At 46.3% G+C, this 25,143-nt stretch overlaps 2 protein-coding genes across 2 annotated transcripts in view; both read left to right on the top strand.

Moving 5' to 3' along the window:
* The window catches only part of LOC142488299 (uncharacterized), a 213,635-nt gene that overhangs the window by 16,826 nt on the left and 171,666 nt on the right, over window positions 1-25,143 (top strand). The window lies entirely within an intron of this gene.
* On the top strand, window positions 1,762-24,800 carry LOC142488016 (uncharacterized). Its single transcript, XM_075588350.1, has 2 exons — window positions 1,762-1,942; window positions 22,531-24,800. The coding sequence occupies exons 1-2, from the start codon at window positions 1,897-1,899 to the stop codon at window positions 23,703-23,705; spliced, it is 1,221 nt and encodes a 406-aa protein (XP_075444465.1). The 5' UTR covers window positions 1,762-1,896; the 3' UTR covers window positions 23,706-24,800.

The raw sequence follows: 25,143 nt of genomic DNA, 5'->3' as shown, positions 1-25,143 counted from the left end.
AAAAGAGGACATAGAAGGGGCTACATCAATTCAACTTCAATAAAGCAGCTAAGAGATAAAAAAAAATCATTCAACCCATTAGGATACACAGTGTCTAATGAGTGTATCCAGTATGCCTCACGTTGCAATAAAAGGACATCTTTATCTATCCCTGCTTTGGCTTTTTTAACATGCTGAATCCACCAATAGATTACATCATGCTCCTTCTTCACTTTATTTTGTACAAAAATTATTTCAAATTCGAACATTCTTTTTATCTACAGAGAGCGGGAACTGCCATGGGCAGCAGCATGGCACCATCGTATGCCAATTTGTATTATCTTCCTGCCGGTATTTTTTGGTAAAATACGCTTTTACTGTAGATACATAGATGACCTGTTTTTTCTTTGGGGTGATACAGCAGAGGAGCTTATAAAGTTTTGTTTGACTATCTTGAGGGGCTTGACACAACGGTACGCTTCACGAATAGTTGGTGTAAACACCACATTTCATATCTTGATGTTCTTTTAACATATGACGATGGAGTTTTACATATTGACCTATATAGGAAGCCCACAGATAGGAATTCCACTCTCCATGCGACTAGTTTTTCATCCAGAGCGGTTAAAATACATGCTACCTTTTTCACAAAAGATCAGAGCTACACGCATAGTGGACAGACAATATAAGTTAAATGAAACCCTAAATGACATAGAGGAGATATTTGTAGAGCGGGGACACGAGATCAGAAGTCAATGCAGCATTTAATATAGAACCTAAAAATAAAACTGTAATGTCAAAAAACGAATGTATGACTTTACAACGGTCAGTGGCTTTATTAAAAAAACATTAAAAAGGCATTGGAGAATATTACAGACTGATGAGACTCTTGGTAATGTCTGCAAGGAAGCCCCCAGGTTCGCATATAGGAGAGGTGAAAATATTAACGAGATTTTAATTAAAGGTGTTAATCCCAATTATTACAGGACTCCACATTTTTTGGCTAAACCAAAAGCGGGCTGCTACAGATGCTATGGCTGCAGTGTATGCAACAGCCTTATCACAGGGGACCAGTTTCATCACCAAGGAGTGGTAAATCATATACTATTAAAGATCGTATCACCTGTATGACCAATATTATTGTATATATGATCAAATGTCAATGTGGACCCTGTTGGCAAAAGTAATAGAATGCTTAAAACCCGATTTATAGTGCATAAGAGTAAAATTGGTCACCGTGCGGAAGATACAGCTCTTATAGAACATTTGCTCTGACTTCACCCATACAGTCTCTTCACTTAGGCTAATGGGGATTGAGCATGTTAAGAAAGCCAAAGCAGGGATTGATAAAGATGTCCTTTTACTGCAACGTGAGGCATACTGGATACACACATTAGACACTGTGTATCCTAATGGGTTGAATGATTTTTTATCTCTTAGCTGCTTTATTGAAGAAAGATAAAAATATATATATATTTTTCTAGTGATGTCGCCACTGTTTGCTGTCATGAATCTGTTCAAATTATGTCAGTGCTTCTCAACGATTTTGTTATGCTCATTGATTGGACACCTACCACGTTTTTACTTTTTTCACTGGGCACAGTAGGTTTTAGTATTTAGGGATAGTGACTGTTATATCCCCTATGCTGATCTAGCCCCTTCTATGTCCTCTTTTTCTATGTACATGGATCGCGTATGATAACATCCAGATGAAGACTGCCACCGTCACCAAGGGATACCGGACGCCACTGCAGGAAATATTGAAAGAGGATGCGGGATCAGATGACCCAGACGCTTCCAGTTGGAATCTTGAAGTGAAATTGGGAGACCAAGAGACGTGAGACGCAGCACAAGGAGACGCGACATGCAGCGCACAGAGGATGCGATCAGGATGCGTTCCACTACGAGGGAGGCGTGATGACGTCGGTGGATTATGATCGCGCATTACGTAGTCACAAGAAGGGTGTGTGTGCGCAGGGAGAGGGGGGAAGGGTGTGTGTGCGCAGGGAGAGGGGGGAAGGGTGTGCGTGCACAGGGGGAAGGGTGTGTGCGCAGGGAGAGGGGGAGGAAGGGTGTGTGTGTGTGCAGGGAGAGGGGGGAAGGGTGTGTGCGCAAAGAGGGGGGGAAGGGTTTGTGTTTGCAGGGAGAGGGGGGGAAGGGTGTGCGTGCACAGGGAGAGGGGCAAAGGGTGTGTGTGCGCAGGGAGAGGGGGGAAGGGTGTGTGTGTACAGGGAGAGGGGGAAGGGTTTGTGTGCGCAGGGAGAGGGGGGGAAGGGTGTGTGTGTGGTTGAACACAATATTTTGAAACCTGTAATAGAAATGTACAGATGATACTTAATCGTTAACTTTGAAAACGGCACCCTAGGGTCAACATGAGTCTCTCGTCGGGACTTATATTCGCACAAAAATTTGTCTGCATCGGTGATATCTTTTCATGAATACGGTCCAAAATGTAGTCAAATGTAGATTTTTTTCATCCTCGTGTATCATAAAAATTGTATTTCATGCTGGCGAAGATCGTCATACAATGTAGCAAATTCGCCACGGTCCTGGCGTGTAATATTTATTTGGTGTACATTGGATTGTCTTCCAAACAGCATATCGTCTCTGAGGTAGGCATTTTCCATCAAAACCATTTCTCTCATGTTCCTTTGCCATTCATTGGATATAGCCATTCTTTGAGCGTTTCGAAATGAACTTGGGTTATGAAATCTATAAAAAAAAAATATATATATTATATTACACACACACACACACACACACACACACACACACACACACACACACACACACACACACACACACACACACACACAGCCCATGAACAGTAGATATACCCTTCCCTGCACACACATACCCTTCCCTGCACACATGTACCCTTCCCTGCACACACCTACCCTTCCCTGCACACACGTACCCTTCCCTGCACACACGTACCCTTCCCTGCACACACGTACCCTTCCCTGCACAGATATTCCCCTTCCCTGCACAGATATTCCCTTCCCTGCACACACGTACCCTTCCCTGCACAGATATTCCCTTCCCTGCACAGATATTCCCTTCCCTGCACACATGTACCCTTCCCTGCACACACATACACTTCCCTGCACACATGTACACTTCACTGCACTGCACTGCACAGATATGCCCTGCCCTGCTCATATATACCCTGCTCTGCACATTATTGATAATCCCTACTCTGCACATTACTAATAATCTCTGCTCTGCACAGCACAGCACAGATATACAGTATTCAGTACCTTAGCACACTCCTCCTGTTCTCTCTCCGTAACGGGGCCTGAAACCAATTCTTAAATGATATCCTGCCCGAAAGAGAATGTTTATTTACTACTGTTTCGGGCCGCACCTCTGGCTTCCCCCTGCTCCTGTCTCCGCCCTCTGCCTTCCCCCTGCTCTAGTCACTCCCCTTGTAGCCAGAGATGTCTCTTCAAAACGAGTACAACTTTCTCTAACGGCGACGGGTGACATCATCGGTCGCGTCGCCAGCACTATAAGCGCGGCCTTTCAGTCCAGCATCGACCAGGCATACTCTATGGTAATGCTGCTGCACTTTCTAGGCTACACAGTCTCGATGCACGGCCACTCCACACGGTAATGTTATGCTGGGGAGGGGTTTCCACGAAGGAGAGTTGGAGCACTACTACATAAAAATAAATTGCTAGAGAGTGTGTCCCAAAGATAAAGGTTTATTGGGTCAGATCATGGTAAACGCATGGTGACGCGTTCTGGAGACATGGCGCATCGCGTGTGACGCGACTGAGCGACTGGTTGGCGGGACGATTGGCGGGAAAAAGACACTATATTAGGTAAGAGGGGTTATCAGATCTTTGTACACCTTGAGAAAGAGCGGAAGCTCGAAATATGTCGGTGGGGGCCTGAGGGCTCATTTTTTTCTTTTTTACCATGCTCTGACCCAATAAACCTTTATCTTTGGGACACACTCTCTAGCAATTTATTTTTATGTAGTAGTGCTCCAACTCTCCTTCGTGGAAACCTGTCTATTGCTGTGGAGTACCGGATGCACACACCTATGAAGATTTAATCCCTGGAGGACCACCTGCTACAAGTGAGTTATTTCACTCAATCTTGCACCATATGTTCCTATTCAATGTTTTGGCTGGACACTAGCTAGTGGGAGTATTTACAGATTCTGAGGTGATACTCTTCCAGTTTATTGATACCTAGTGGAATGAGGTGTGTTATGTCATAGGTGGTCACCATTATTATTATGGGATACTTCTAGGATACAACGCATAGCAATCAAGAATTTGAAGTTGCTGGGTCTATGTTTTAGAGCACCACACAGTCCTTTTTCCTTCATGCTGGGGAGGGGGAAATGTGACAAAGCCCCCTAGAGCAAAACGAGTAAAGTTAATGGTTGTGGCAGTAGAGCACGCAGCGAAGGAGAGGTGGGGGACTGGATAGCGGTAAAACACTGAGCAAGCAGCACGGAAGTGACGGAGGCAAATTCTCGTGAAGTTTTGGAATTTCCCGGATCCGGTGCAGGTCGCTGGTCACGGACAGAGGAAGGGACCAGCACGCCAGAGAACCAGCTCATCAGAGGCCCCCATACCCGGACTACACCCATTGAATCTTTCTCACATGTAAGTGAGCAGTGATTGTTTTATATTAGTGTTTAATACATATATTTACACAGGCTGTGCTTGTCTGTTTCTCTTGTTTCCCTTTAAGATGCACTTACTACACACCCTCCTACTTTCTCTGTATGTTTTCCCTACTTACCTCTTTGGGGATGTGACTCCTTTTTCCTAATGTTACTTTTATTTTTCAAGCACTTATTCTCATTATTTGTTATATTATTGTGTCACGTGTATTACTGCTGCGAAGCGGTATTTACATGGCTGGCGCTATATAAATAAAAACATACATATATACCTACATACTATTGTTGAAGTGAATAAACCCATACAACAAAAAACAAACAAAGATGCCCAAAGCTACTTCCAATGTGACAAAAATACACAATACCTATATATTCTCTTGAAAAAGGGTAATTTAGTTTAACCCTTTGACCAAAGCGTCTTAAGCCTGCTGCCACTTTCAAGGCATATCCGTTAGCAGGTACTAACACTCCCTGAGTTAAAATTCTTATTTACCTGCATAATTACAGAAAATATGATCTGCATTGGATCTGTCGTAACCCAGCAAAATGAAACTGACCTGCCAACTTGGAATGTGGGAAGGGGCGAGCTTAAACTTTGGGGGGGAGGGGCCAATACCCTCCCAAAAACAGCGGAGACCAGCTGCACACAGTTAATAAACACACATACTGAACGAGCTCTAAGAAACCCCAAACATTACCGTGTGTGTGTGTGTGTGTGTGTGTGTGTGTGTGTGTGTAGGAGTGCTACTGGGCGTGGCTAAATGTATACAACAAAAAACAAACAAAGATGCCCAAAGCTACTTCCAATATGACAAAAATACACAGTGGGTGCAATACATATATATTCTCTTGAAAAGGGGTCATTTAGTTTAACCCTTTGACCAAAGTGTCTTAAGCCTGCTGCCACTTTCAAGGCATGACCATGAGCAGGTCCTAACACTCCCTGAGTTAAAACTCCTTTTGACACACACCCAAACACACACACACACGTGTATATATGTGGTAAAGTTTGGGGTTTCTCAAAGCTTGTTGGGTATCTGAGTGAATAGACCCAGTATCATCCGACACATTGGCAGTAAGTGTCTTGTGAATTCTGAGGGACCTGCTTCTGCAGATAATGTGGTAACTTTGTTTCAGTTTCATATCTATTGGTACACATAAAAAATGTAATCTCTGAACCAAAGAAAAAATAAAAGAGAGATACCGGCGCCTGATCAGTCCACAATGGATGGAAGTCCAGTAGAAATAGTCCCAATTCCAAGATGTGCTACAGTCACTGAATCTTTGAGTGCTCCGTTAGGAATTCATGCAGGGGATGTGGAACATGAAATAAAAGAAGAGAGAATTTAGTGCAACACAGCTAAACAGATTACACAGACATAAAAATGCAAGCTGGCTGACACAGGGGGACAAGACAGACAGACAACATTAAAGCAAAGCTAGTGATAAAAGTTAATTTATTATAACTGAAAATAAAAAGTAGGACAGGTTGCTGATATGCCGCTCCGGTGGGTTAAAATCTGAATAACACTCACAGGACGGCAGATGTAGATTCGCATAAGTCAATGTGAGCCGAAATCCACGTGTGGGGGGGTCGCAGGGTTCTCAGGATGCCGTGTATTCCCTCTGTTGCTCCTTACTGGTGAGGACCGGAAATGACGTCTCCGTTGCGCCGAAACCGGAAATGACGTCGCCGGGTGTGACGTCAGGACTGGTGAATCCAGTGAAGCCTCAGGGAAATGGCGATCTGCACCTCCTTGCCCCTACTTCGCTCAACAAAAGTGCTCAGCGATATAACAGCTTGTACTCAGCAAAAGTGTCCAAAATAGAATAAAACAGCCCAACCAAAGCAAAGAACTATTCCTTTTCTATAAATTGTTCAGCCATCTGTGTTTATTTAAGGTTTTTGTTTTTTTTCTCATGGGCAGTGGGTTGAGAGACCGGCTTTTTGTGAAAACTTGCCTTGATGAGGATATTATCCAGATATGACCAGACCACTGTGACGAGGACTTTTGTAAATGTTCTGGGAGTTGATAGCCCAAAAGGATGGAATGGGAGGTGAAAGTGGTTGACTGGAACACAGAACCTCAGGAAGTTCTAATAAGATTTATTTTACTTGGTACACGTCTTTCAAGTTGATGGATGATATTAAATCTCTTTGTACTATGGTATGATCATGGATTGGAGCAATTGAATCTTTCAAAATGCGATTCTGAGATCTACATCAGGCGGGTTCGGGTCGGAAGCGTTCTTTTTTTTTTCCCCCAAATGTTTTTATTAGGCAGATATACATCAAACATATACATCAGTTTAGCCTTAGCCTAATACAGAGTTTTTTTGGTTTTTCGCTAGTGAAGAAAAAGGTGGTAAAGTAGAGCAGAACATCGCCTGTTAAGGCAAGGTCTCTGGTCCATCCAGTGGACCGGAAAGAGAGAGACTAGAAAAAGGGGGGGGGGGAAGGGAGTGGGGGGGGGAGGGGTGGGGAGGGCCTGCCTCCCTCCTTCCCTGCCAGGCGCTGAGATCCATCAACCCAATCACCCAAATCCTTCATCCATTCAGTTAAAGGAGTCGTGAGATCCTAATCATTGCGTTATCCATGGCTCCCAAATTTTATAGAACTCTGTCGTGGATCTTTTTAGAAAGGCCGTCAGCCTTTCCATAAGCATTACCTCATTAGTCGGAAGCTGTTTTATTTCTCGGCCTGATAACCCCATCCTGTTGTAAGTTCTATTATTAGTATTTTTTTTTTTTTATATATATAACCTTTGACCCTTGTTGGTGCCGATAACCCTATTGATGGATGCAAAAAATGTTTTAGCTTTGTTCAGAAATTATTCAAATACTTATTCTTGGCCTCAAAAAGCACACATTTTGGATTAATCCCTTATCTCCAGATTTAAACGCAAATGATCCCTGTAATTTGCTCGCTCATACTAGAGAAGATTGTGCCATACTGTATATACTAAGCAGTCTTGTACCATGAGAAACCTTGTAGTGCTAGAAGTCACCTTCCAGCTCCTTCATGTGAATCTCCTGTATGGTGTCTTCCAGCTCCGCATACACAGGGGTGTGTGTGTATATATATTTTTTGCATAGCCTCACAAATGTATCCGGTGCTTTACAGAATTAGCAAGACAATACAGGGAGTTAATATACAAAGTTTCACAAGTGCATTAAACTGGAGGTTAAACAATGGGGACTAGAGAATCCCTGACCTACAGAGATTACAATCTAAATGGAATAAAGGGAGATTTACAGAATACAGTAAGAGTAAGTGCAATATAAAACAAATTCAGGGAAGACAAAAGTGCATCAGAAGTGCAAGGACTAGCCAGAGGCCCAAACTAAGCACACTATTAATTGAAGAGATGAGATTTCAGGCATTATTTGAAGATTGGTAGGGATGTGGATTGGTGAAGGCTGAGGGGGAGGGAGTTTCACAGGAAGGAGACAGAATTTAGGTGTGAGAGTACTGTAGAGACAAATGGAACAGAGAGGAGACAGCCCTAAGCAGAGGTAGAAGGGTTTATAGGAGGAGATGAGAGCTGAGATGTAAGATGGGATAGTAGAACGTAGAGAGAACGGGTCTGGTAATTATACAGTGTTTGATGGGGAGAAACTGAAAGGATCTCATGAGAAGAGGGTTAGAAACAGACCAAAAAGGGAGTGAGAGAATTCTAGTAACAGCATTTTGAATAGTTTGTAGAGTGGCGTTGGGAGATGGGGGTATGCAGGAGAGTTTTAGGAGAGGGCAGATTGTGGAAATGTTGCAGAGGGAAAATCTGGAAGATTTATCAACAGCCTGAATGTGAGAGGAGAAGGAAAGAGAGGAGTCAAATATTACACCAAGGCAGCGTGCTTGGGAAATGATATGAATAGTATTTTTGACTGACAAAATATGAGACAAAATTGAGTTTAGTTTATGTGGGTCTTATGGCAGAAGACTACATGGACATTGTAGTCACTGCACCACTTAGATTGTAAGCTCTCCAGGGCAGGGATTTCCGTTCCTATTGTCTGATTTTGTTTGTTGCACTTATTGTATTATAATTCCCTTTACTGTATTGTTTCTGCTGTAAAGTGCTGAGTACACTGTGGGTGTTGTATAAAGACATACATGGGCATCTACGTTATCTTTACACTATAGATATTAACGCACTAATATGAGAGACAAGGAGTGCCTTAACATTACATCTCTTAGACATTTTCAATCTTAATAATTAGTTGGAGGATATACAGTTGTGTGAAAAAGAAAGTACACCCTCTTTGAATTTCATGGTTTTACATATCAGGACATAATAACAATCATATCATTTGTTCCCTAGCAGGTCTAAAAGTTAGGTAAATACAACCTCAGATGAACAAGAACACATGACATATTACACCGTGCCATGATTTATTTAACAAAAATAAAGCCAACATGGAGAAGCCACGTGTGAAAAACTAAGTACACCTTATGATTCAATAGCTTGTAGAACCACCTCTAGCAGCAATAACTTGAAGTAATCATTTTCTGTATGACTTTCAGTCTCTCACATCGTTGTGGAGGAATTTTGGCCCACTCTTCTTTACAACGTTGCTTCAGTTCATTGAGGTTTGTGGGCATTTGATTATGCACAACCCTCTTAAGGTCCCGCCACAGCATTTCAATCGGGTTGAGGTCTGGACTTTGACTGGGCCATTGCAACACCTTGATTCTTTTCTTTTTCAGCCATTCTGTTGTAGATTTGCTGTTGTGCTCGGGATCATTGTTCTGTTGCATGACCCAATTTCGGCCAAGCTTTAGCTGTCGACAGATGGCCTCACATTTGACTCTAGAATACTTTGGTATACAGAGGAGTTCATGGTCTACTCAATGACTGCAAGGTTCCCAGGCCTTGTGGCTGCAAAACGAGCCCAAATCATCACCCCTCCACCACCGTGATTGACAGTTGGTATGAGGTGTTTGTGCTGATGTGTTTGGTTTTCGCCAAACGTGGCGCTGTGCATTATGGCCAAACATCTCCACTTTGGTCTCACCTGTCCATAGGACATTGTTCCAGAAGTCTTGTGGTTTGTTCAGGTGCAACTTTGCAAACCTAAGCCGTGCTGCCATGTTCTTTTTAGAGAGAAGAGACTTTCTCCTGGCAACCCTTCCAAATAAACCATACTTGTTCAGTCTTTTTCTAATTGTACTGTCATGAACTTTAACATTTAACATGCTAACTGAGGCCTGTAGAGTCTGAGATGTAACTCTTGGGTTTTTGCAATTTCTCTGAGCATTGCACGGTCTGACCTTGGGGTGAATTTGCTGAGACGTCCACTCCTGGGAAGGTTGGCAACTGTCTTGAATGTTTTCCACTTTTGAATAATCTTTCTCACTGTAGAATGATAGACTTTAAATTGTTTGGAAATGGCCTTATAACCCTTCCCAGATGGGCAGCAACAATTGCTTCTCTAAGATCATTGCTGATGTCTTTCCTCCTTGGGATTGTGTTAACACACACCTGAATGCTCCAGACCAGCAAACTGCTAAAACTTTGGCTTTTATAGAGGTGGTCACACTTGCTGATGATCAATTAATCACGGGCATTTGATTAGCAGCACCGATCTTCTACTTAGCATCTTAATTCCTATGGTAGCAGTAAGGGTGTACTTAGTTTTTCACACATGGCTTCTCCATTTTGGCTTTATTTTTGTTAAATAAATCATGACACGGTGTAATATGTCGTGGTGTTGTTCATCTGAGGTTGTATTTACCTAATTTTCAGACCTGCTAAGGAACAGATGATTGTTATTATGTCCTGATATGTAAAACCATAGAATTCAAAGTGGGTGTACTTTCTTTTTCACACAACTGTAGATCACCAGACCTCACTACACACACACGGGCACAGAGTATATCATCAGACGGCACTACACACTCGGGCACAGAGTATATCACCAGACGGCACTACACACACGGGCACAGAGTATATCACCAGATGGCACTACACACACGGGCACAGAGTATATCACCAGACCTCATTACACACACACGGGCATAGATTATATCACCAGACCGCACTACACACGGGCACAGAGTATATCACCAGATAGCACTACACACACTAGGGTGACCAGACGTCCCGGTTTTGCCGGGATAGTCCAGGTTTTTTCTGGGCTGTCCCGGTTGGCTGTCCGTCCCGGAAATGTCCTGGGTTTTGCCCCTTGTCCCTTAGGGGCTGTAACGATTGGGTTGCTAGCCCGGTAATAAAGTGGTTACCCCACAGCTGGCAACCCCTACCATCGTGCAGGAGACGAGGGGTTAATGTAATTATGTGTGATAATCTAGCAAACAAACAGTAGATGGCGCTCTAATACTATAAATAAATAAAGTGTATAAATGTGATATACAAAAATGCAATGTGATATTAAATAAAAATAAAACAAGTGCAAATATGGATACAATAATTCACTCAAACCCTTAGATGGACTGTTTCAGGGTCCAGGAAACACTATGAACAGGAAAAACCAGGGGAGCGATTGTACCTTAAAATAAAAACAAAATCTGCATAGTGTGATAATGTTACGCACAATAAAGTGGTTTCTAAGAAACTTAGAAATCTATATGGGAAGGCTATAAACATATAACCACCCAAGAAAGGTATAAACACCAAGAGGAGTTAAGACCTTAAGCAGAGACAAACACAGGGATAAACAAAACACTTTTATCCATAAATGAATGAATTGGAGGCTTACAGAATCCAAAAGGATTAACAGCATAGGGAGTAGGTAATCATCCGATCATCCGGTCACTGCTACTGCTGTACTGCTGCACGCCACCCGACTGTGTCTCGAACAGCCGTCACGTCACTTCCGGAATCCCGGCCGGTTGGAGATGACGTCACAGGCTCAGTGTTCTCTCTCGCTCAGTCTCAGGGTCACACTCAACGCGTTTCGACGCACATGAATCGCTCCCTAGGGTCTTCTCAATCAGCGCTGCTCCCTTCCTCCGTTACACACGAGAACACTTCTCTGCTCCCGGGATCACAAGCCTACTGTAGGCGTGCAGCAGTACAGCAGTAGCAGTGACCGGATGATCGGATGATTACCTACTCCCTATGCTGTTAATCCTTTTGGATTCTGTAAGCCTCCAATTCATTCATTTATGGATAAAAGTGTTTTGTTTATCCCTGTGTTTGTCTCTGCTTAAGGTCTTAACTCCTCTTGGTGTTTATACCTTTCTTGGGTGGTTATATGTTTATAGCCTTCCCATATAGATTTCTAAGTTTCTTAGAAACCACTTTATTGTGCGTAACATTATCACACTATGCAGATTTTGTTTTTATTTTAAGGTACAATCGCTCCCCTGGTTTTTCCTGTTCATATGTGTGATAATCTGTATGCATTCCCCTGCTTCAGCACAATATGTGTTTTCCCCTGTTTCATATGTTCCCGCCCTACTTCATGATTGCACCAAGCACATACACGGAGATCAGGTTGGGAGGGCAAGGGTTAACGGTGCCCTAGTGTTTGACCCTTTGTTCCCCTTTCCCGCCCGTGGGGCCACCATTTGCCAGGAGTACCGGCAACCGCCAAAGAGCCCATGTAGTCCTATGCAAAGTTTAAAGGGCTGCTGCAACGGCGGAAAAAATAATGTGGGCTTCAAAAAGGATTAAAACCGATGTTTCTATCTCTGGTTCGGTGGGGCGTAGAAAGCTGGAATTTGGCCACCATGCAGTCACCCCTCCAGCATGATTGCATGGCAATTTTCAGCCCTCTCGGACTAACCGAACGGAGGGAGTTTAGGTGTATGTTACGGTCGCCGCTATTGGCCGCCATGGGGGAAAAAGGATAGCTGGTTTAAAATACTGTTTAAACCCCAATATGCTATTTCCGGTTCGGTGATATCTAGAAGGCTGAAATTTGGCCACCAGGTGGTCACACCTCCGGCATGATGGCATGGCAATTTTCAGCCCTCTCAGATTAACCGAACGGAATATTTTTTATATGTATAAATTGTTATAGGCTTACTGTATTTCTCTGCCTACTGTAAAGCCCGCGAAAGTTACTGGACCATAAAGTATGCGAATGGCCAGAGGGCGTCTGCCTGTCTGAGAAGCAAGCTCTGAACAAAGGCTCACTCCACCAGATTGAGTATACAGGGCGGAGAAAGAGCAGGACATGGCTGTTTACGTTAAGTACCATACTTCACACCTTTGGTCAGAGTTCCCCGGTCCAGATTCCCAGATGGCAGACTTTGAAACGCCAACTTTTTAGTGTGGGGCTCGGGAAATGGGACTCTGACTGGAATGATGTGCGCCTGTGCCAACCACCAGGGGGCAGGTACCCTCCTGCTAACCACGTGAGCTGGTAAGAGGTAATTGGATCCAGGTAATTGTTATCCAATACCTGAGGCCCAATGTTAAGGGACAGAGACTAAATCCCACATAAGTGATTGCAAGCTCTATGCCCAGTGTCTTCGTTTTGTGTTGCTGGATGAACCGCTAGCCCTGTGTCTGGGCTATTTCATCTCCCCCTTCCCAAGTAAGTGTTATATTCAAACTGTTATTTGTCCAACATTGTGTGTCCACCTGTCTTTTTTTTTTTTTTTTTTTTTTTTTTTTTTGAGTGTATTGGTGTTTGTATTGTATTTTTTTTTTTTTCCAAACAATTTTATTAGGCAATTAGACATTGTTACAGAAATAAAAAGCAATGTAGCCTAACATTTGACATTTTTTTATTTTTTTTTGGGGGGGGGGAAAGAAATTGACTACAACTGTTGTCAAAAAGAGGGGGGAGTGCCTCCAGAGAGGGGAGGCAGAGGGGGGGGAGGGAGGGAGGGGTGTCCCATCTGGCTGTTGGGGATGTCTTGTCGGGGGTTGTTTCTCGACTCTTAAGGGGAGGGGGTAACCCTCCGTCTCCCCGGGGTTGGGCCACCGGGCCTGTAGCGGGAGCTCCAGGGTTCCCAGATATCCTCATGGGCCTGGAGTTTTTGCCTTACAGTGGCAGTTAGCCGCTCCATAATCAGTACCTCTCCGACCCTTTTTTCGATAGTCCCCATTGCCGGGGTGGTTGTTTTCCTCCAGGAGGCTGCAACACAACATCTGGCCGCAGTGAGAATGAAGGATATTAATTTCCTGGTAGGCCGGACTATGTCTGACATAGGTGCGGCCAACAGGTAGGTCAGTGGTTCGATAGGTAGTTCCAGGTCGGTGACCTCTTTTATCAGAATTTGGACCTTGGCCCAGTATTTCACAATTTCTGGACAGGTCCACCAGATGTGGACCATGTCCCCTCTATGACCACAGCCTCTCCAGCATAAGTCGGATGCCTGAGGGTAGATCTGGTTTAATCGTGCTGGGGTAAGATACCAGCCAAACAAGATTTTATAAATGTTTTCCTTTATTGTGGTGCATAGGGAGGTCTCCGAAGCCGCCTGCCAGATTTCTTCCCAAGTCTCTCTATCTATATTTATATTTAGATCTGCTGCCCATTTGAGCATGTAATCATGCTCCTTGGGGGTTGATGAGTGCTCCAGGACTCCATATATGTCCGAGATTAGACCTTTCTGGTGGGTCTTAGTCTCGCAGAGATGTTCGAACCTCGTGAGAGTGGGGTATTCTGGAAGAGGGCATGTTGTTCTAATGAAATTTCTAATTTGAAGGTATTTAAATGTGTCCAATTCCCTGATTTTATACTTGGTCCTCAGTTCTTGGTAGCTCAGAAGCCTCCCTAGGCTCAGTAAGTCCGCAATCGCCTCTATACCCCGCGCGCTGAATTGGTCGAACAGCTTAGATCCACATCCCGGGGGGAATTTCGGGTTGTTAAAGATAGGGGTCAACTGAGAGCTTTTGGAGGTGAGGCCGTATTTGTATTTACATCGTGTCCATACGTCCCACGTGTGACGTGCGGCTTGTAATTTGAGATTGGGTGAGGGCCCCTCTCCTCTGTCCAGGCTCCAGAGGCAGGCTTGCAGGGAAGGCATTTTGGCACACCGAGTCTCTATTTCCACCCAACTACAACGGGTCGGGTCAGAGTTTCACATTACTACCTGCTTGAGTTGTGCCGCCAAATAATATTTGTGTAGGTCAGGAACTCCCAGTCCTCCCTTAGATCTTGCCGCCATCAGGACCGCTCTAGCGACTCTGGGTCTCTTGCCCTGCCAAATAAAGTGGAACAATTTGGTCTGAATGTGTTTTAGATCAGTGCCAGGGACGTGGGTCGGTAGTGTCTGGAAGAGGTATAACATTCTTGGGAGTATATTCATCTTAGTGGAAATAATTCTACCGATCCACGATATCTGGTAACCTTCCCACTGATTTAGATCCTTTTTGATCTTGTCCCATAGCTTCGGGTAATTATCCCGGTATAAATCCCGATAGTGCCTTGATACATTAATTCCCAGATATTTAATATATGAAGGGCACCATCTATAGTTAAAATTTATTTTGATGAGCTTGACTTCGGGATCTGGGAGACTAAGGTTTAGGGCCTCTGATTTGTCGCTGTTTATTTTGTATCCTGACACCCTACCAAACTCCGCCAGTTCCCTCTGAAGGTTAGGGAGGGAAGTTAGGGGTTTAGTCAGGGTGAGGATGATATCGTCAGCGAATAGGGAAATTTTGTATTGTGCTTTGTCGATTGGGATACCCTGAATATTCGGGTTTTGTCTTATTTTAGACGCCAGCGGTTCAATCGTGAGGGCGAAGAGAAGGGGGGAAAGGGGGCATCCTTGGCGGGTGCCGTTTTTGATATGGAATCGTTCAAGGCCTCCACCTGGGAGTCGTACTGAGGCCGACGGGTTCTGGTAGAGTGCTTGAACCCCTTTTAGGAATGAATCTCTGAAGCCAAATTTTATCAATGTTTGGTCTAGAAACAGCCAGTCGATTCTGTCGAATGCCTTCTCTGCATCAAGGCTTAATAGCATCGCCTTTGAGCCTGAAAGGTGGGCATGATCAACTAAGTTAATGATTTTACGGGTGTTGTCTGAGGCCTGCCGGCCCAGGACAAACCCGACCTGGTCCTTATGTACTAGTCTCGGGAGGATAGGGTTAAGTCTGTTCGCCAGAATTTTACTGTATAATTTAAGGTCGTTGTTCAACAGTGAAATTGGTCTGTAGCTGCCACATTGGGTGGGATCCTTCCCTTCTTTCAGTATTATAGCCAGATTAGCGGACGACATTGTGGGTGGGATAGGATTCCCTTCTAAGAATGAGTTGAACAAGCTTAATAGGTGTCTGGACAGGATGGGGAAAAATTTCTTATAATAGGCATTTGTGAAACCATCGGGGCCCGGCGCCTTGGATATCTTGGAGGCCTTAACGGCCGCTTCTAGTTCTTCTAGCGTAATTTTAGCGTTTAAAATAGTATTTTCTTCCTCTGTTAGAGATGGAAGATCGCAGTCAGATAAGTAGTCTACGGCTGACGCCAAATTCGCTATGTTAGATTTAGCAGAGTGGGTTCTTAAGTTATATAATTTGGAGTAGAATTTGGTGAATTCCTCTGCTATTCTCTTTTCGTTATATTGGAGTTCACCAGAATTATTCCTGATCGCCGCTATATGTGACCGTTTCTGTATTCCTCGTAACTTACTAGCGAGAAGTCTGTCAGCCTTGTTCCCTTTATCATAGTACCTCTGACCCGTCCATTTAAGAGCTTTTTCTACAGTTTCCAATTGAATTATTTTAAAATCATTGCGGGCAGTTGTCAATTGTTTATAAATTCTCCGGGAGGGATTATTTTTATGCTGCTGCTCTAGAATGATTATTTTGTCTGTAAGCTCTTTAGTTAATTTCAGTCTAGTTTTTTTCCTGTGGGAGGCAATTGATATAAGAGTTCCTCGAATTGTCGCCTTATGGGCTTCCCACAGGCTTGCCGGAGATGTAACGGAGCCTTTATTTATTCTAAAATATTCCTTGAGAGACTTTTTGAGTTCCATCACTGTCCCGGAGTGGTTCAGTAAGGAATCATTTAGTTTCCAGCTATATGAGATAATTTTTCCAAATGGAATGGATAGGGTCATGGTGATAGGGGCGTGATCTGACCACGTAATAGGGCCGATGTCTGAGTCTAAGGTGGCCTCTAGTATGTTCTTGGTAGTAAGAAAGTAGTCAATATGGGAATAAGACTGGTGAGGGGCCGAGTAGAAGGTATAGTCCCTTTGCCCCTGATGTTGTGTTCTCCAAATGTCCACCAGAGAAAAGTCCCCCACAATGTCCTTAAATTTTTTCCCCAGTCTTTGTGACTGAGTGGAATGTTGTCGTCCAGGGTGGCTCGATTTGTCTTCTTTTGGATTGAGAGCCATATTTAGGTCCCCAGCGATAAGTAGCGAGGAAAGGTACTGTGGGTCAATTTCTTCCAGAACTTTCTTCAAGAATTCTGTCTGATTCTCGTTTGGGGCATATAGGTTAATAAGGGCGATTGTCGTGCCGGAGAGTGAGCCGTACACCACAATAAATCTTCCCTCAGGATCTGCTTGTATTTTCGCTAAATTAAATGGGGTGCCTTGACGGATCAAAATGGCGACCCCTCTGCGTTTGCTGCTGAATGACGAGAAGTAACTCAGTGGAAACGCATGTTGAAAGATTTTAGGCGGCTCTTGAGACGTGAAATGCGTCTCCTGGAGGAAAACAACATCTCCCCCTGTTTTCTTAATCTCCTGGAGGGCCAGGCGTCGTTTTCTATTGTTGTGAAGCCCTTTCACATTTAAGGAGACTATCTTTAGTGCTTTTAGGTGGGACATATTAACCCTCTAGAGGGTGTTGAGTGTGTTGTTCTTAGGTTAGTACAGGAGGGGAACAGCCAAAATGGGTAGAGGGGGGAGGGTTGGGAAGGGGGGCCGCTGGGAAAGAAACAGCGGGTCAAAGAAAGAAAGGAAAGTCGACCCTAATGGGGTCTGAAAAGTATTAAGCCGGCCTTTGGTAAGGGACCGGTTAGTGGGGTTTAAGACCCCTGGGGGCGGGTCCGAGAACGGTCCCCAGTGGAGGCGGGCCGAGTGGAGACCCCTGAGGCTCTGTAGTTTCCTCCGATATTTATTTCATCGGATGAGACTGGTGGATATGGTTGGTAGTTATGCCTTCGCCTTGCCTTCTGAAGAGTGGGGTGAGTTTGGGGGGAGAAAGGGAATAGTGGGTGGGGGAGGGGGAATGGGGGAAGAGGTGAGGGTGGGATTCTTCACGTAGGTAAGTCCTCTCAAGTGACAGGCCCATGCTACATAATTTACTTTTCCTCTTTATCTCGGTTCACGCTGAGGGATGCCGTGGGTGGGGTGGTGGGTAGGTACAGGGGTTGCTGGGAGGATAGGTAGAAGGGGAGGGAATGGGAGATGAGGGTAGAGGGGGGGTGAGGGGACGCACAGATTGAGACCTTACACCTTGAACATTATACATACTGTAGTTCACGTACATTTGTTTGGACGGCAATTGATTGGATTAGTACAGAGGTTATGCGGCCTCTTGTGGTCAGCCTGAATAATGCAACTTTTGAACTCGTAGTCCCAAACCTTATGGCAGAAGCTAAGGCAAAGGTAGATAGACCTGTGCAGGGGGGGTAGGGAGTGGTTGGGAAGGGAGGTAGGGAGGCGGGGGTATGTAGGGAGAGGGGGGGAATGGTAGGGTGGGGCGTGGCAGGGGGTGGGGGGAGGGAGAGGGAAAGGGGGGTGGGGAAGGGGGAGAGGGAGGGGGGGGGGAATGGGGGAGGGGGGGAGAGGAAGGGGGAGGGGGGAGGGGGGGATAGGGAAGGGAGGGGGGGAGGGGGAGGGGGGGGAGGTGGGGAGGGACGCACAGAGTGAGATCTTGCATCATAACCTGTATACATAATTCACATTTAATTGTTTGGAGGGTGGGTAATAACAATTGTACAGAGGCTCTTGTGGTGAGCCTGTAAAATGCAACTTTCAAGTCCATATTCCCAAACCCATTCAGCAGGAGCTAAGGTAGCGATAAGAAGACCTGTTCAGGGGGAACCGGGATAGGTTGGGTAGGATGGAAGAAAGGCGGGAGAGGAAGGGGACGGTAGGAGGAGAGGGGGGGAGTCGAAGGGTGGGATGTGTGTAAGCGATGGAGAGGGGCCGAGGGAGGGGGGTGGGGAGGGAAGGAGGGGGAGGGGAGGGAAGGAGGGGGAGGGAAGGGGGGGGGAAGGAGAGGGAGGGGGGGAAGGAGGGGGAGGGGAGGGAAGGAGGGGGAGGGAGGGGGGGGAAGGAGAGGGAGGGGGGGGGAGGAGAGGGAGGGGGGGGGGAAGGAGAGGGAGGGGGGGAAGGAGAGGGAGGGGGGGGAAGGAGAGGGAGGGGGGGGAAGGAGAGGGAGGGGGGGGGGAAGGAGAGGGAGGGGGGAGGAAGGAGAGGGAGGGGGGGAGGAAGGAGAGGGAGGGGGAGGAGAGGGAGGGGGGGAAGGAGAGGGAGGGGGGGGAAGGAGAGGGAGGGAGGGGGGGGGAAGGAGAGGGAGGGGGAGGGGGGGGGAAGGAGGGGGGGGAGGGGGGGTAAGGGTGGAGGAGGGGTTGGGGGAGACGCATCGATTGAGACCTTACATCCTATTCATTATACATAGTTCACATTCATTTGTTTAGACGGCAAACAATAGCAATTATACCGAGATCCTGTGGCCTCTCATGGGCACCCTGAATAACGCAACTTTCAAACCCCTAGGCAGACCTATTTAGCGGAGCTAAGGTAAAGGGAGGCAGACCTGTTCAGGGGGGGAGTGGGGGGGAAGGAAGGGAGGCGGGGGAGTAGGGAGAGGGGAAAAAAAAAAAAAAGGGGGGGGGGAGAAGGGGACGAGAGGGGAGGACGAATGGGGAGTGGGGGGGAGGAGGGGAAGAGGAGGACGCGGGGAGGGGGAGAAGGGGTAAGGGGGACAGGGTATCAATCTGAACAATAGGCTGTATACATTGTGTGGGGGTCACAGTTCATCATTTAGGTGTCAGGGAAATGCATTAATACAGGCGGTGTTGCTAACATGCTAACCTGTGTAATGTAGCATGTTTGCCTATATTCCCGGGCATGCCTAGTCCGGTTGGAGCAAAGATAAGTGGTCAAGCGCCTGACCGTCAAGGGGGGGGGGGGTGGGAGGGGGAAGGCGGGGGAGGAGGGGAGGAGGAGGGGGGGAGAAGGTGGGGTGGGGGGGAGAGATGGTGCTGGGGGGGGGAGAGATGGTGCTGGGGGGGGGAGAGATGGTGCTGGGGGGGAGAGATGATGCTGGGGGGGGAGAGATGGTGTTGGGGGGGGGGGAGAGATGGTGCTGGGGGGGGGGAGAGATGGTGCGGGGGGGGGGGAAAGAGATGGTACGGGGGGGAGAGATGGTACGGGGGGAGAGATGGTACGGGGGGGAGAGATGGTGAGGGGGGGGGAAATGGTGAGGGGGGGAGAGATGGTGAGGGGGGGGGAGATGGTGAGGGGGGGGAGATGGCGAGGGGGGGGGAGATGGGGAGGGGGGGGAGGGGGGGGTTGGAGGGGAAGGGGGGGTAGAAGGGGAGGGGGTGTCGACCTGGACACTTAGCCTAATCATTATGAAGGGTTTCTTATCAATCCTTTAGGTGTCTGAGAAATATTTTGGAGCAGACAATGTATACATCCTTGTGACAGTACTGTGGGATATAGCTTGCCTGCCTATATTCACGGACCTAATTTGCCAAGTTAGGTCGGGGGGGGAGAACACAGAGGGGGGGGCGGGGAGAACACAGAGGGGGGGGGCGGGGGGAACACAGAGGGGGGGCGGGGGGGGGGGAGAACACAGAGGGGGGGAGAACACAGAGGGGGGGCGGGGAGAACACAGAGGGGGGGGCTGGTGAGGAAGGGGAGGGGGGGTTCCTATCAACTCTCTCTATGGGACCTTCTTAAACAGGGTACATAATCATTAGTTCAATTGGGGGGTGAAATGTAAAACTTGGGACAACGGGGGAAACTCCAACGGGAAGGTATATGGGGGTAACAGTGTTACAGACCGTCTCTGGGTGTCTCTCCCTTGGGGGCGGTTGGACTGTCTTGCGTCCTAGGCCCGCTCTTGACCGAAAAACCAAGGGGGGGGGGGGGACGGTCTGGTCCATGAGAACGGCGAGGGGCAACTCGGCTAAACCTTGGCGCACCCCCCTCAGCCGAGGAGGGGGCCAGCGCTCCTGCTGGAGTCCGGGTTATAACTGTGGCTGCCAAAAGCTTAGGGTTTCCAAATCCGGGATCCCGTGGTGCGGCGGGAAGTGTCGTCTGGATGGCGGCCGCGAGTGATGACGTCATCTTCTCAGGCTGGACACCGCGTGGTGCTCCTTGACGAGAAGAGGGTTCTCCGGGCGCCATCTTGTAGGGATTCGGCTCGCACGAGGTGGGCTTCGTCCTTCGGGTTTCCGCGATGCGGCGGCTGGTTCCCGGGAAGTGCAGCGAGGTACAAAGGCTGTCAGTCCTCTGGGAGTCGATGGGGAGCCCTGAGTGGAGGTAAGAGGTGTGGATCCGTTCGGATCCTGCGTTGGGGTCGTTCCAGGCGCCATTTTGTGGGATGTTGGAGTTGTTCTCCCGGGAGGACCTCCATAAAATCCAGGGGGTCGCCTTCATCTGTCTCTGGACTGCCTTTGCTCCGCCAGTCTCTCCGACGCTCTTACTGGAGGGTCCTCTCTGCCCCGAGGTCTGTCGCCGGTTTGGTGGACATTTTGAAAGGGCTCGGCGGGAAGGCCCAGGGTCTTTGCCAGTGACTCCATTTCCTCCGGGAGTCTGATGACCAGAAATTTACCTTTGTGGAAGATGGTAAGTTTAAACGGGAACCCCCATTTATATTTAATGCCTTTGTCCCGGAGTAGTAAAGTGAGGGGGCGCATCGCCTTCCGTCGGTCCACTGTTTGTTTGGAGAGGTCGCTATAGACCTGCAGGTGCTCATTCTGGAACGTGATCGTGTCCCTGTCTCTGCACGCTCCGATCAGTTTATCCTTAGCAGAGTAACTGTGAAGGCGCACGATCATGTCCCGCCGGCGGTTTGGATCCTCAGACCGTGGGCCCAGCGCTCTATGTGCCCTATCTATCTCCAGGTCATGGGAGGCAAGGTCAGGGGCGACAGCGAGGAAAAAGTCCACAAGGTAAGCCTTTAGATGGGTGGGCTGTATTGCCTCAGGAATCCCGCGGATCCGCAGGTTCTGCCTGCGGTCCCGGTTCTCCTGGTCTTCTAGGCCATCACGGAGGGAGAGAATCTCCTGTCCTAGGCGGATTATCTCATCATCAGCTTCGGCCTGATGTTGGAGGGCCTCATCCAGCCTGGCCTCAAGTGTAGTGGTCCGCTCCTGTAGGCCCTGTATGTCACGTTTAATTTCAGCCACTGCCTCTTTGATGTTTGTCTCCAGCGATTTCTGGAGCTTAGCGTGGAGCTCCTCAAGGAACTCCTTAGTAATCCTCCCGTCTTGGGAGGGGGGGTTATCAGAAGGGCTTGCCGGTGCTGAGAGGCCTTGATTGCTTCGTGCCTCAGGTGGGCGGGCGCCATCTTGCCTTCTGCCTCCCGCCTCGGCAGGTTGTTTTGCCGAAGTGAAGAATTTGCCAACCCCCTGGGTTTGGTGGCTTTTCCCCTTGTTAGACATCCCTGCGGTTTTAGGGAGTGAATGGGAGCCTTTTGGGGGTTTTTCTATCGGAGAAAATCGCTTTAATATAGTGTTTATGCAGAGGGGTCTCCAGAGCTCTCTCTCTACCCGACTACCCTGGATGACGTCATCGGCACGCCCCCGTTTGTATTGTGTCCACCTGTCTTTTAAGGAATAAAATCTCTTTATTATACCACAGTCTTATTCAATTCAACCCAGATTATAAGGTGTATATTATAACCCTGACCCTACCGTGACAGGGGCCACAATTTTAAACCCTGGGTGTAGAAAACATTTTGTTAATTAAGTATTGGTAAAGAAAATTCTTAATGGTTTTGGATTTGTATTTTGATTTACTGATTGAAAACATTTGTTCTGTTTTTTTTGTTTACTTCTGTTAGAGAACGGCCTGAATGAGGAACAAAACTTGAGCTCTGATACATCCAGAAGCTGTCTGACTCCTCACAGCCCAGAAGTGCCAAAAAACAATGATTCCTGCCACATTTTGGACATGTACAAAGAACAATTGCCACATGATGGTGACTTTACAGACCTTGTACAGCACACAGCACAGACTCACTCTAAATATTGGTCCAGCAAAAGGTTTGAGAGAGATTTAAGAAGAAGCTGTGGTGTTCAGCCTTTTTCTTGTTGTGAGTGTGGCAATAGCTCCGCACTGGACAGGGACCTGCTCACACAGCTTTGTCTCCCCACAAGAGAGCAAACCTTTACATGTACAGATGCTGGGAGCAGTTTTTCACTGAAAGAGAAACTTCTTTCACACCAGATGATTCAGACAGCAGTGAATCCTTTTACTTGTACAGTGTGTGGAAAACAGTTAAGTAATAAGTGGACCCTCCTCAATCACCAGAGGATTCATACAGGGGAGAAACCATTCACATGTACAGAGTGTGATAAACAATTCATTATGGAGAAGAACCTCCTGAGACACCAGATGATTCATACAGGAGAAAAACCATTCACATGTACAGAGTGTAGTAAAAGCTTTTCTCGGAAGGAGGGCCTCCTCCAACATGTGTTGTTTCATACAGGGGAGAAACCATTCACATGTACAGAGTGTGGGAAACAATTCAGTACGAAGAGCAGACTCCTCGTGCACCAGAGAATTCATACAGGGGAGAAACCATTCACATGTACAGAGTGCAGTAAAAGCTTTTCTGGGAAGAAGGGGCTCCTCAACCATGAGCGGGTTCATACAGGGGAGAAACCATTCACATGTACAGAGTGTGGGAAACAATTCAGTATTAAGAACAACCTCCACAGACATCAGATCATTCATACAGGAGAAAAAACATTCACATGTTCAGAGTGTGGGAAACAATTCAATATTAAGAACAACCTCCTCAGACACCAGATGATTCATACAGGAGAAAAACCATTCACATGTTCAGAGTGTGGGAAACAATTCAGTATTAAGAACAACCTCCTCAGGCACCAGATGATTCATACAAGGGAGAAACCATTCACATGTTCAGAGTGTGGGAAAAACTTCAGTATTAAGAACAACCTTCTCAGACACCGGATGATTCATACAGGGGAGAAACCTTCTACCTAATGCAGTGTTTGTTGGGGAGAAACTGAGAGGATCTCATGAGAAGATGTTTAGAAACAAACCAAAAAGATAGTGAGAGAATTCTAGTAACAGCATTTTGAATAGTTTGTAGAGTATGGCATTGGGAGAAGGGAAGGCCAGAGAGGAGAAAGTTTCCTTAGTTGGAAGATGAGGGTATGCAGGAGAGTTTTAGGAGAGGACAGACTGTGGAAATGTTGCAGTGAGAAAATCTGCCAGATGTATCAACATCCTGAATGTGAGAGGAGAAGGAAAGAGAGGAGTCAAATATTACACTAAGGCAGCGTGCTTGGGAAAATATATGAATAGTATTTTTGACTGACAATATATGACACTAAATGGAGCAATTGAGTTTAGTTTATGTGGGTCTTATGGCAGAAGACTACATGGGCAGTGTAGTCCCTGCTTCACTTAGATTGTAAGCTCTCCAGGGCAGGGATTTCCGTTTCTATTGTCTGATTTGTTTGTTGCACTTATTGTATTATAATTCCCTTTACTGTATTATTTCTGCTGTGAAGCGCTGAGTACACTGTGGGTGTTGTATAAAGACATGCATACATGGGCATTTACAGTAACTTTACACAATAGATTGCTGTCTGTTTTAGTGGATATTAATGCACTAGTATAATAGACCAGGAGTTCCTTAACTTCACATCTCATGTACATTCTCAATGTTAATAATTAGAATAATAAATACAAGTTATATATGTATCAAAGTTATTTCGCTATGAGAGCTGCTACAAATACATTTCAGGTCTTTGGGGACCTTTCCGGAGCGGCACGGATACAAACCGGGTGACGTCATACTCGCGATCTCGCGAGACTTGCGGAGTAACTTGGGAGTACTGGAAATCAGCTGCAGACCAAGCGGTCACAGAATCTCGGCGTTCCACGTGGAGAGGAGCAGACCAGTATACCGCACAGCAGGAAGGAGAGGAACATATGTGTCCTACATGCCTAAATTATTGGCTACTTTAATTCATCTCAAAGATATCAGCTACTATTTCCATTCCATGCTCTCTCTATATTTTATATATCACATCTAATGATTTTTTGTGCCTGTATCCCTTTTTTTTCCTATATATATATATATATATATATATATATATATATATATATATATATATGTGTAAATACAACTGGTGAATTTATTCGCCTAAAGCGAAACTGCTCTGATCCCCTTGTTTATGAATCAAGAGCAGTAGAAATGAAAAGTAGATTCAAGAATCGAGGATATAGCCATTCTACTATCAAGAAAGGATATGAACGTAGCAAAGGTATGAGCCGGGTATCTCTTTTGAAACCAAAATTAAAACAACAAGATTCCAATAAAATAAGATTTATAGGCACGTACAATCAACAATGGAATCAGGTGCGTGAAATCCTTCAAAAACATTGGCCCATTCTTATGATTGATTCAGAT

Source organism: Ascaphus truei, chromosome 2, assembly GCF_040206685.1.
Source record: "Ascaphus truei isolate aAscTru1 chromosome 2, aAscTru1.hap1, whole genome shotgun sequence".
Taxonomy (NCBI): Eukaryota; Metazoa; Chordata; class Amphibia; order Anura; family Ascaphidae; genus Ascaphus; species Ascaphus truei.
This window is presented reverse-complemented; position numbering and strand designations above follow the sequence as displayed.

What these genes read in the sequence shown, in the direction of transcription:
- LOC142488016 (XM_075588350.1), top strand. Translation starts at nt 1,897, where the DNA reads ATGACGTCGGTGGATTATGATCGCGCATTACGTAGTCACAAGAAGG. An exon ending in ATTACGTAGTCACAAGAAGG is followed by an intron (nt 1,943 to 22,530) that starts GTGTGTGTGCGC and finishes TACTTCTGTTAG; the next exon opens with AGAACGGCCTGAATGAGGAA.